Below are 13,517 nucleotides of genomic sequence, written 5' to 3'. Positions count from 1 at the left end.
GAAAGGAAGAGGGGGGTGAGGGAGGAGTGGGGAAGGGATAGAGTGGAGGGGCTGAGAGAGCGGTGTGAAGGGACAGGAAGTAGGGGCTGAGAGGAGGAGTGGAGAAGGGACATATTACAAGGGCTGAGAGGGACAGAGAGAAGAGATGGAAAGGGGCATAGAGGAGGGACTGAGACAATTTATTTAATCCTATCCAAAATAAAGATATAATCCTACTGAAGAAATGAAATAAACACAAGTGTGGAAGTGTTTCAAAGGTTAAAGGCATAAAACAATCAAACAAAGCCTCTCTTAGGATGTCTACTATACAGCAGGAGGACCAAGATGAAGGCGCTGGGGGGGCATTAAATGTTTCTTACAGAGATAATCTCTAATACAGAACATCCCCTTATAGTTTAAATTAAACACATTTGTCCACATACATTATAAATGTGTCCGTGTCCCCAGAGTTGTGGCTCACCTGTTAAGTTGGAATTTTGGCTTGGACACTTGTCCCTCGGGAATCTTGGGCCTGTGGTTTGGCAAGAGGCCTGGAGATAGAAATAAAAATGTTACTGTAATCACTAGACAGATATCAGTCACCATCCTCATAAATGACACCCCCCCACACCCCCCATGTATAACCAACAACTTTAAAGCCTCAAGCTTACAAAAGGAGAGAGAGAGCTTATCATTAGAAAAGAGGAAATCCACTCCTGACCATCACACCTGTATGAGCTTGTTGGACATCCCCATCCGAATCCATTAATAAGAAAGTGGAATGGTGACCACACTGAAATCGTGTTCTCTGGCCTATACACAGGGGCAGTTGTTGGCTCAGCTCTTACCTGCTCGATGGGCCATCTTAACGCATGCTGCCACCTTCTTGTGTTCCTCCGTACACAGGCCCGTCACTCTGCGTGCCAACATCCCGCCATCCGATTGGATAAACTGACTGAGGACAAGGACGTCCTGTGGAGAAGACAACCGTTACATATTATAATGTATAAGACAGACAGACGTCTAAAGCAGCGTTTTAATATCAGTGACATTTCATATCCTCCTCAGGACTCTGATGAGGAAAACATAGACGAGTGGCAGCAGAGAAATTCAGTCTCAGCTTTTCCATTATTCATTGAACTATTTTTTGCTAAACCTAGATTTGCCCCAAGCGTGTTTAAATTCAGTTATCGTTGACTGACTCCCTACCTCTGCTGGAAGTCCGTTCCCAACATCAGCTACTCTTCCAGTAAAATGCTTTCTGAGGTCAGTTTTGATCTTTCCTCCTGCTGGTTTGAGGTCACTTCCCCGTGTTCTTAAAGGAGAACTATGAGGGGGGGGTGCTTTTCACTCACCTCATAGTTCTAGCCGACCTGTGACAATGAGACTGTCACAGGTCGGCTCAGTAGATCGGGAGGTGTGCGAACACATGCTGGGTTCGCTCACTTCTCGATCCTGTCGCGGCTCGATTCCCCTCTCCCCGCTCAGATCCACCAGCGCTGACTGGCGGAACGGACGGGGGAGGGGGCGGGTACAGCTGGCTCTGCCTCTAGATAGGCAGAGCCAGCTGTCACTCACACAGCTGGGCGGATCCAGACCTCGATGTCGGGATCCGCTCGGCTGCGGCGTCTCAGTATACCGCGAGCTACTACTGAGTACCCGACATGTTTCATCCCTCAGACCTTTCATCATTTCTATTTCTGGACTTGTTCTATCTTATCAATATCTTTTTGTAAGTGAGGTCTCCAGAAATTGACCCAGTATTCTGAATAAGGTCCTAACTAAAGATCTATATAGAGCAGGGGCGCCCACAATTTTTCGTCTGGAGATCACCTTTTCAAATGACGAGCTCAATGAGATCTACCAACGAAAAAACACCTGCAATCAGGGGCGGGAGGGGGCGTGGCAGTGCATTGATGTCAATGGCACAGCAGCCACGCTCCCAGTGCCTGCGTTCCGGTCCAGTGCGATCTGCAAAAATGCTGCATTTTTGCAGATCGCGCTGGACCGGAATGTGCCTGCGTTCCGGGCGTGGGCGATCACACTGAGGGCAGGGGGCGTTGCTGTGGTGCCATTGACTTCAATGCACTGCCACGCCCCCTCCCGCCCCTGAACGCAGGGAGCCGGCCGGACACTCTGGAACACAGATTTTGTGGTCTCTCCTCCCTCTCTCCCCTGTTTCTATCTGCTGTCTCTTTTCTCACTTTCTCTGCTGTCTCTCTCCTGTCTGTCTTTTCTTACCTCCACTGCAGGAGCTTCCCAAGTCTCCTCTCCTCTCTCCTTCCCAACTGCGGCGCCTGACACATTCAGCCACACGAGCACCGCGGGAGGACAGGACACAGGTCAGTGAGCCGTTCGTGATCTACCAGTGTTCACTTTGCGATCTACCTAATGGGCACCCCTGCTATAGAGGAATCAGGACCTCCTTCCTCCTGCTGGAGATCCCTCTAGTGATAATAAAGCTCTATATAGTGGAATCAGGACCTCCTTCCTCCTGCTGAGATCCCTCTACTGATAACTAAAGCTCTATATAGAGGAATCAGGACCTCCTTCCTCCTGCTGGAGATCCCTCTAGTGATAATAAAGATCTATATAGAGGAATCAGGACCTCCTTCCTCCTGATGGGGATCCCTCTAGTGATAATAAAGATCTATATAGAGGAATCAGGACCTCCTTCCTTCTGCTGGCGATCTATTTGGAGTAATGGAGAAGGTATGTTGTATATAAAACGTCTCTAAGAACCAGGTTTTAGAAAATCTACACTGATACATGAAGTGACAGGTCCTCTTTACAAAGAACACATGACACACAGCAGTCTTGTGAAGATCTTACCGTGTAGTCGTATTTGTGTTTGAGGTTCCAGCGGCAGATCGGACACTGACCGGAGGGATTTGGGGGGCATAAGGTCTCTTTCTCTTCTATAATGCGTCCTTCAAGCTAGGAAACAGAGGAGAGCTTCTATAACATCGGAAATTCTATTATAAAACAAAAAAACAGCTAACGGAGTTATGTATTCATTTTGAAAGTGAGATGAAGTTTGCAACTAACATAAGTACCCAAATTTTGAAGCCTTCTAGTAGCCCCCTGCACCATTACTAGCAGGAGCAGTGTTGAACGTGAACCAGACTGCTGCAATGTACTGTACACTGTTGCCAGTCTAACACTCTGATCATGCTTACAGGAGGGGAGGGCAGAATGATGATCTCATCACCTGTGCTGAAGCTCCTGTGTTGTCAGGATCCGTCCCGGCTGCGGCGTCTCAGTATACGGCGAGCTGTAGCTTTGGGTGACGGGAGAATGCTAGTTTGTGTCCTCCTGTTACCCTTAGGAGAACTATGGGGAAAAGCCCTGACCCCATAGTTCTCCTTTAATGATGACTCCGACAACTTGTAACTCACACAGGAATTTACTTTTGCTCCTGGCAGCTGATCGGAATGGTGAAAGAGCGATAGGAAGGCAAGTATACGCTGCCAGGAAAAGTACAGGTTTACCTTAACACTCCAAACTCCAGAGCTGGAATGATGGAAATGTCAAAATGTGATCGTTGGGTTTTAGGTCCCATCTCCACAAACACCCCCATGCAGGTGCAGCGAGGTGATAAACTTGGCATCACATGCCTTAGACTTTGGTTCTAGTGCAAAACGCGAGCCACGGATCCAACATTTTAACCAACACCTCCAAAAATAGCTGTGTGGGCATGAAAGCCTCTTCTGCAAAAGCACCCCATGATCCAACATCTGTAGAATAAGATTGGGGCCCCACGTCCGGCTCCCATCTCTGCTATGCCATCACCTCAGAGGAACCATTACAGAATTGAGCGGCTGGCCTCCTTAACTCGCAGTTTTGGCCGGTTCTGGGACTCGTATGCGAGCGGTTTATTCATACGCAGATAATACGTCCGGCATCTTTTAATGTGTATACACAATTGAAATGTGATTTACTGCTCCGCTAAATGTGAGGAATTCGATGTCTGGCCAAAAAAAGAAAACTTCAGACGCTCGCAAGTTGAGCAAAAGCGGGCATATCGAGACAAATAAAAGATTAAATGGATTTTATTGGCGCGGATGCGGCGGTATATTAGCGCTCATTCGCTGTGTCGCCATCTAATTCTTCATCCGATGCATTCTGAAGAGTGCTGCCTATGCACGCAGCCATCCAAATGAGGTCCTTCGGGGTGTGTTGCGGCTCCGGCTTCCATATATAGGCACAGCGGTATGATATTTTTACATCTACCAAAAAAAAAACTCGATGGAAAATCTCACTTATAGATCCCCAAAAATCAGAGTGCAAACAGAACCTTCAGACCTGAAAATAAATCTGATGATGATGCGCAATGTTGTTTTTGTGGCCAAAAATGTAAATCTTCATCAGACCAGAACACATTTTCCTGCACACATCCATAGTGCTTCCGGGGAAGGCGATTGATTCCTTACCGCATGTAGTCATATCACATACCAACACATGAGGTGTGCCGGCTTTCAAATGCAGCTGCTGTCCCCCGATCACTTACTTCAGGGGCCACACCAAGGGCTGTGAATAAAATCTGGGGCCGGACTTAAAGCACAAAAAAATAAAATAACCCTGCTGCTTGCCACGGTACTAAGCTCAGGCCCATTATACGGTGGTCCTGGTGTCCTGTGTGTGAAGGCACTACTAGTGTCAGCAGTCCCTGTCCATTATACGGCGGTCCTGGTGTCCTGTGTGTGAAGGCACTACTAGTGTCAGCAGTCCCTGTCCATTATATGGCGGTCCTGGTGTCCTGTGTGTGAAGGCACTACAAGTGTCAGCAGTCCCTGTCCATTATACGGTGGTCCTGGTGTCCTGTGTGTGAAGGCACTACTAGTGTCAGCAGTCCCTGTCCATTATATGCCAATCCTGGTGTCCTGTGTGTGAAGGCACTACAAGTGTCAGCAGTCCCTGTCCATTAAGTGTGCTCTTTCACACACGGGAGTGTCATATAATGGACAGGGACTGCGGACACTAGTAGTGCCTTCACACACAGGACACCAGGACCGCCGTATAATGGACAGGGACTGCTGACACTAGTAGTGCCTTCACACACAGGACACCAGGACCGCCGTATAATGGACAGGGACTGCTGACACTAGTAGTGCCTTCACACACAGGACACCAGGACCGCCGTATAATGGACAGGGACTGCTGACACTAGTAGTGCCTTCACACACAGGACACCAGGAGTGTCATATAATGGACAGGGACTGCTGACACTAGTAATGCCTTCACACACAGGACACCAGGATGGTCATATAATGGACAGGGACTGCTGACACTAGTAGTGCCTTCACACACAGGACACCAGGATGGTCATATAATGGACAGGGACTGCTGACACTTGTAGTGCCCTCACATGCAGGACACCAGGATGGTCATATAATGATGCTATGACTGTACAAGTGTCAGCAGTCTCTGTTTATTTTATGACACTCCTGTGTGTGAGGGCACATTAAATGGATAGGGACTGCTGACACTTGTAGTGCCCTCACACACAGTCAGTCCCAGGTACACACAGCGGGACCACCGGGACCAGAGGCGAGAAGGAATGTGCGAACGACGAGAAACCTGCGGCCGAGGAGGGAGGTCAACGTTTTTTCTGCCTGAGCGCAGGCCAGGTACAAAGCTTGGGACTGGCGGGCCTAATAAAATCTTGTGGTGGGCCGTTTCTGACCCGCGGGCCTTGTAATTGACGTACTGTATGTGATTTACTTGAACGGGTGACCGCTGCCAGTTGTAAGCGGAAGATTTGGCACTCCTGCTGCAGGAATTCCTAATCACACTGATGAGGGTTAACCTTTGCAGTGCAGGGCAGCCCCACCCCAAGGGTTAAGGACATTTTTTTGCCCGGAGCGCTGCTTTAAAATTTCCAGCTGGCGCCTAACTTTCGAGGTTTACTCTAGTTGTTGCTAAAGGAACCGCATGTCAGCGCAGGTGACCAGTGCGTTGTGCATTTTTTTCCCCAGACATGGAGCGTGCTCTGCAAACATCTCCATACATCGCAGAGATGAATAGAGGCCCGCGACTCAGGACAGAAGGTGCGAATCTCCAAATGTCATTCCCCCCACCGGACCAACCCTGAGCATAAAGCTAGAGGACCAAAATATGGACAACAGAATGCCAACCTCTGAAGAACTACAAACGCCAGAGCGCCCAGCAACCTGACGTTTCCTCACGGCTAGGAAGTCGCAGGATGGTGCCATGCGGCATGCAGCGTTGCGTCCTCTCCACCCACAATGCTCTGCATCAAACCTGCACGGTTGCACCAGAGGAAGACATAACACAGCCGCCTGATGTGGATTAACGCTCGGGTGTGTCCGGCCTGTAACCGAGTTACAACCTCCGTTATTAAATCTGTTCCTGGTAACAGCAGCCTGTGCCAGGGAGACGCTTTCCTCCGCCGTGCCAATGGAGAGCGTATGTGAGGTCTGAACGTGATTCCCACAGCGGCAGAGAAGCTTTGATGTTCTGTAATAGGAAACATTCGTCTCTGCCGCTGAGCCGCACTGTGAGAACCGAGGAGATGGAGAGGAAGCTCCATTCCCACATAACACATTGCACGCAGCCGGCTTGCTTTGTTTGATCAGCTTACACGACTTATATTACTACGGTGGAGGATTTACTACTTCTTCTGCTACACGTATTCCACCAGACGTATCTCTGAACATTTTATCAGGTTCTCTGCCGGATCTAAAGGAAATTAGACCAAAAGATTGATATCAGTGCCCCGTGTACAAGAATGTTCAATATCAGCTGAAACCTTGGGATGACCTTAAAGGAGAACTATGAGGTGAGTGTTTTTCACTCACCTCATAGTTCTAGCCGACCTGTGACAATGAGACTGTCACAGGTCGGCTCAGTAGATCGGGAAGTGAGCGAACACATACCGGCGTTCGCTCACCTCTCGATCCTGTCACAGCTCTCTGCCGTGACAGGGGAGGGGCTGGATAGGGGGCGGGTACAGCTGGCTCTGCCTCTAGATAGGCAGAGCCAGACATAATTGTCGGGATCCGCTTCAGCTGCGGCGTCTTAGTATACCGCGACGTCTCAGTATACCGCGAGCTACAGCTCGCGGTATACTGAGCCTAGGGTGACGGGAGGACGCTAGTTTGTGTTACCCTAAGGAGAACTATGGGGAAAAGCCTTAACCCCATAGTTCTCCTTTAAAGGAGAACAATGAGGGCAGTGATTTTCACTCAGCCTCATAGTTCGAGCAGACTGCGACAATAAAACTGTCACTCGTCGGCTCAATAGATCAGGAAGTGAGCGAACACATACCGTCGCTCGCTCACTTCTCGATCCTGTCCCTGCAGAGAGCCGTGAGTGACTCACGGCTCCCTGCTGGGATTCCCCCTCCCCTGTCTGATCCTCCAGCGCTGACTGGCAGAACGGATGGGACGGGTACAACTGGCTCTGCCTCTAGATAGGCAGAGCCCGCTGTCACTCACGCAGCTGGGTGGATCTCGACAGTAATGTCGGGATGCGTCCTGGCTGCGGCGGTCTGAGTATAGCGCGAGCTGTAGCTCGCGGTATACTGAGCTTTGGGTCACGGGAGGACGCTAGTTTATGTCCTCCCGTTACCCTGAGGAGAACTATGGAGAAAAACACTTACCCCATAGTTCTCCTTTAATGACGGTGATATATGAAAGCCTGATATGTGTCCATATGCAAAACTTGGCAACTGTGATATAGTCACGATTTGCCGACTCCAATGTCACAGGAGACCCTCCAACCTTACACTAAAAATCACATCAGCATGCAGCTCTGCACACTGATATGAAATCATCTTACATTCATTAAACATATTTTACTTTTACTTACAATTATTGTTTTTCTACCTCCTGGTACTCTTGGGCCTTAGTGATGTAATTGTGCCCAAGCGATGCATCCTGGGAAGGTGACATCAGCAGAGCATTGCTGGGAAATCTCATCTGTAATCTCACGATATCTCAGGGAAAGGCATTTTCCTCCAGATGACAGGCATGGTTGCATGTCCTAGTCACATGGGCCGGAGTACCAGGAAGTAAAGGGAGATGTATTAAGCTGCCCTTAGTAAAATGGGGAGGAGGAAAAGAATAAGGTACGGAGAGAATAAAAAGCCGCCAATTATCGATGAGTATCTGTTTGTAGATTGTCATTACTAAACATTTCTAAAGGTGTCTTTGTTTTAATTTCAAAGTAGGGATGCACCAATACCGGTATTTCGGTAATCCAGTACGAGTACCGATATATTTTTTCCGGTACTTGCCTATAGCGAATACCGATACTGGAAATCCCATTAAGGAAGCAAGGTAGCGTGTAAAGGTGACGAGAAAGCATGGAGCCGCCTTTCTGGCCAATCAGGAAGCCAGGCACCGTGTAATGACGTGGCGCCCGGCTTCCTGATTGGCTGGGAAGTCGGCTCCATGCTCCCTCGTCATGAGGTGATGAGGGAGCATGAAGCAGGCATCCCGGCCCATTAGAAAGCCAGGTGCTGTGTCATTACATGGCGCCCGGCTTCCTGATTGGCCAGCTTTATTCCCCCTTTTTTTAATGATTGGGGATCTAGTTCCTCAGTAGGCCTCCATGTTTGTGGCCATCTGTCTTCTACCCTTTAGTCTGGGTTCATACATTTGCAAAGATGAACCTCAGGCAGAAACTTTTATGCACGTTAACACTGATTACATTTAGCAAATGTGGTATTCCTTGTCATTGTAATGCAACTGCATGAAGACGCATTTAGTCCTAGGTAATAAAGCCATTGCGTGCCTTACATCCTGTTTGTGTGACCGGTGTCCACCGTGTGCTGTATTATCGTGTATTATCCCTGATGTACTTCCATTTTACCCAGCGGCGCTGTGGTGGGAGGAGCCAGGAGTCTCAGATCCCCGCTCTCTCTCCCTCACACTAACATGGACAAATTTAACTGACAGCTCCAGAGTCCCCTGGTCTGTCCCACCCACCAAGATCCTCCCTAATCCCGCCCACATGCATGCTCATTCAATGAGCTAATTTCATAATAGGATTTGTAGTTCAAGCAGCAAAAGAAGCAACAATGGCGCTTCTTCAAGGTACCTGGCATAGATGTTATATAAAAGCATGGAAAAAAATAACATACTTGTTTTTAATGTGGCAAAGCAGAGAGAGGAAGGCTGAGTTTTTTCTTAATATCCAAGAGTGCAGCTTTAACACAAAATGTGTTGCAGTGCATTACTGCGTGCGCTACATGAGTCCCGGTAGGGCGGCCAATTCATTTGAATGATCTGCCTAATGCAATAAAAGGGTACATGTATTTTTCTTTGGAATACACTGCACCACAATGCATAGTAGTGCATTACCATGTGTTGTAGCAATGCATATCCCTTAGCAAGGTGCATTGAGAGGCCTTAACCCCTTCCCACTGGAGTAACACATACATATGCAACATCACAGAAGTGGGATTTCTTCCCCGATGCTGCATATATGTGACGTGTGTGTGCTGGGAGTGGGCTCAATAGCACACTCTTAAGATTTGTCCTGAACCAAACAAGGTATAATTCGCCTGTATGTACTAAGTAGCTGCAACGATATATACTGTAAGGGGTTAAGATGGAATGGCACCGCAGCCCCCCAACACCCACATCCTCGCAAAGTTACTGCAACTCAAAAGTGTGAATCAATCTGGAGTTTCTCCAGAATCCCTAACATGACGTCTGTGCGCCTGTTCTACATGAACATGGCATGCCCAGAAGTAGCTTTGTATTCCTGACAAATGTGGCTGCTTACCACATGCTACACGCCGCCCTCCACCGCTCTGATAGCTGCGGATACATTGAACTGTCACAGTTACAAAGCTGGTTGTTATTATCACCGAACAGCAAAACCGGCTCCTCTCCAGTAGAAAGACGATCAGCTGACAGGACAGTTTGCCACTGACTGGCTATGGAAAAGCAATGAATGGACTTGTGTGCGCTAAAACCCTCTGAGCCAGAGAACAAAAAAGATTTTATTTTTTTTAAATCACAATAATAAATTTCCCGCTCCCAAAACAAGAAAACAGAAAGCTACACCGAGCAGTGTAATTGGAAGTGTCTGCATTCCCCAGAGCGACCAGATATCAGCCGCCGTTCTTTCACGTCTGACAAGGAGATAAAAGCGTACACTTGGCACGATGTTCTGGACAACACCGCAGCATTTTCCATAGATTTGGGTTTAAAAGCCAAGTCCAAAATGGGGAGAGGGGGCAGGGAGGAGTTCTGATGTAGCAGATTAAAGGTTATTACATTGTTCTGATCCCCGGCTTTGTACAGATAAATCCCGGGGGGGACCAACACGCAGACATGAACTGAGGTCTGTACAACCCTTTGTTCATGTATGTGCTCCTCTTCTGCCACACGTGTGTCACAGAACTGTGAGGTAAAGAAATGTTGACTGGATCAGATGACAATTCATTTTTTGGGGCTTTACTTGCGTTTTGGGTCACAAGGCAACCAAACTAATTAGGGGTATGGAGGACCAGAGCTAGGAGACGAGGCTTCTGAATTTAAACATATTCACATTGGAAGTAAGGAGATTAAGGGGGGATATGATTTTCATGTACAATATGTTCAATGGGGACAGCAGCATCAGCAACAAACTCTTTAAAATTAACTCCATTACAAAAACTAGAGGCCGCCACCTAAAACATTTCGTGATGATAGGATTCTGATGTGAAGGGGGGGGGGAAGCTTGATATAAATGGGGGGATATAATTAGAGGGCTCCTATACGTCAGGAGCATCAGAGGGTGGCTCCTGATGTATAGGAGCCCTCTAATGTAAAGAGGGGCATAAAAGGAGGGGGACTCGGGGCATAAAAGGAGGGGGACTCGGGGCATAAAAGGAGGGGGACTCGGGGCATAAAAGGAGGGGGACTCGGGGTGTATTCTTATGTGAAGTGGGGCTATTGATGTAAAGTGGGACTCTAATGTAAAAGGGAGACTCTTGATTTGAAGGGATGTCTTTGATGCAAAGGACGGAACTCCACTTTTCATGTGTTTTTGCATGGGGTCCGCTCCTTACATTTTAGACTGGGGTGCCTAAAGATTTTCCATACTTCAAGGGTGACCTGAATGAAAAAAGGTTGAGAAACACTGCCTTAGATGATCTCACACTGCAGATATACAGATATGAGGCTACAGAACAGGAGTGCCCAGGCACAGGAAGTGACAACTGTTTATTTATTGCATTTCATGCACATTGAAGTGATCCGAAGACTCCTATTGCATTTATATTACAGAGCCCGAAGCTGGCTCTTCAAAATGTAAAGAAAGTGCAGCTGCAGATTTGTTCACATCAGGATCCTTAAAGGGCTCCTAGCTTCGGTCTGCTGGCCCCTGATACGCACAGTATTTTGTCCACCGGACTCAATGATTGCAACACCGACCTACGTCATGCTTAATGACCTCTCTGGCTTCAATACCTTATAAGTTGCTGCCATGGAAGAAGTATACGGATCAGGGAAATGAAAGTAACATCAGACCTGATCTACTCGTTCTGGTTTAGTGACTCAATGTATTGAAGCCAGGGGTTTAGCATGACAGCCAGGCAAATAACATTCTCAGAATAAGAAGCAGGCAATGGTAGCCTTGGTGCTGCAATAGCAGGTTGGACCACGAGGAATCCCTCCCACATAAGTGTCACTTAACAGAACATCCGATAAGACATATAAAGAGGGAATTTGGTACTCACCACTGTCGTGTTCCCCTCCTTCTTCTCCACCACTAGAGACAAACACAAATACCGGCTGTCAGCACCACAAACAAAAGAATATTCCTGCTCAACAGTGACAACAAAATGTGACAGAAGGTCTCCCTGCTCAAGTCAGAAGGTTTTTAAACTATTTCAGATTCTGATGAAATCACTTACAATGGAAGCTGCTCCTTGATGTGTAAAAGTTTTAGTTTCCTGCAGAATCAGCCGGTCCCCTGAGCTCTGGCCCTGACTTCCTGTTTTAGGGTGACACATTTTCCTTGCAGGGTCCTATGGAGCCACCCTTGTGTGTGCTAGTAAGCTGCGTGTGTCTCTACAAACACACAGGGACAGCAAGGCGGGACACTCCCCTCCTCTTCTCTCCTCCCTTCTCCAAACTAGTAGATGGGCGGCTGCTGGACTCTGCCCTGTCCCACGTGATATAGTACTGGACAGGAGGTCCAGGGAAGCCAAACTGAGAGAGTTGGAGCTGTTTGGTAACATGAGGACTGGAAGTGCTTTGGCAAAAATGTAAAGAAACACTTTGCGGGGTGATCTATATTTGTTTGATTTGGATTAATTACTGAAAAAAAAATTTAAGATCTGAATACTGCTTTTGAAGTCTATCTAAAAAAAATTTGCAACTTATTTGTCCAGCAAAACTGCATGTAAATTCTGTGCGAGCTAACCGGCTGCTGTGTGAATGGGGCAGAAATGAATGTTTAGTGTAAATTTTCTTCTGGTGGAATGTTCTTCAATCGGTTCATTCATACAGTACAGAATGACTGAGGAAAATACCTCATTATGGCCACTAGATGGAGCCGAGGATCACAGGAAATAAATATATTACTAAGGAGATACAATGTTACAATTCTAGAGACCTCTGGAGGGAATGAGCATATAAATGTAACCACTGATACTACGGGGATAGCGGCGGTTACATTTATATGCAGCAGGAAAGCTAATAGCAACAGCTATTACAATTAGGGATGCACCGATATATCGGCCGAAAATTGCACTTTTGGCTAAATGCCGAAAGTGCAATTTTCCTGCCGATACATCGGCGCATCCCTGCTTTCTTTCCTCCCCGCTGGGCGCTGCTCTGTTACCCAGCAGGGAGGAGAGAAACTGTGACAGCCGGCCGAGTGCTGCGGGACAAGAGCGCTGTGAGCGTCCGGTGTCTCTCCTCCCTCACTGCTTGGCCGCCTATCACAGTGCGGCAGAGCGGTGTGGGGGCGGAGACAGCACTGTCACAGGAGGCTGGGCTCTCCTCTCGCACCGATCGCTCAGCCTCCTGTGACAGTGTGCATCAGAGAGGAGAGCGAGAGCAAACACTCAGCGATCAGTGATAGCTGAGTGTTTGTAGATAATTGAGGATATGGTATGGTTACTATAGCCTCAATTATGAATGAATGGGAAGTGATCTACATCACCTCCTACATCACTTCCTGTCCATTCATGATTGTAGTTATATTAAACATACTATGTTATCAAGTTATGAATGAACAGGAACACTCATAGAGGATTCCTGTTCATTGATAACAGGGGACACAGAAAAACAGAGGGAGGACTTTGTGTTCTCAATCTCTTTTTCCATTTTAAAAAGGGAAATATCAGAGGTCTGTTTAGATCCCTAATATTTTCCCGAAGCCCCTAAAATTAAAGTACAAAATAAAAATATTTAATAAAAAATGAATACATAAAAATAAATATAAAAAATGTAAAAGTTTATAAAAAATAAAACATTTAAAATAAAAACATTTTCGGTATCAGTTTCGGCCTGACAATTTTTTCCATTTCGGTTTTTAAATTTCTATTTTGGTGCACCTCTAATTACAAT

At 47.2% G+C, this 13,517-nt stretch overlaps 1 protein-coding gene across 1 annotated transcript in view; it reads right to left on the bottom strand.

Moving 5' to 3' along the window:
* MRPS18A (mitochondrial ribosomal protein S18A) overlaps window positions 1-13,517 on the bottom strand; it is a 17,634-nt gene that overhangs the window by 2,905 nt on the left and 1,212 nt on the right. Inside the window, exons 2-5 of the mRNA XM_018574349.1 lie at window positions 11,678-11,709; window positions 2,812-2,916; window positions 828-951; window positions 461-530 (exon numbers count right to left, since the gene is read on the bottom strand). Coding sequence (XP_018429851.1) covers window positions 461-530; window positions 828-951; window positions 2,812-2,916; window positions 11,678-11,709 — 331 coding nt within the window. The remainder of the gene's footprint in view (window positions 1-460; window positions 531-827; window positions 952-2,811; window positions 2,917-11,677; window positions 11,710-13,517) is intronic.

Source organism: Nanorana parkeri, unplaced genomic scaffold (genome assembly GCF_000935625.1).
Source record: "Nanorana parkeri isolate BGI_ZX_2015 unplaced genomic scaffold, ASM93562v1 scaffold2894, whole genome shotgun sequence".
In the NCBI taxonomy this organism is placed as follows: Eukaryota; Metazoa; Chordata; class Amphibia; order Anura; family Dicroglossidae; genus Nanorana; species Nanorana parkeri.
This window is presented reverse-complemented; position numbering and strand designations above follow the sequence as displayed.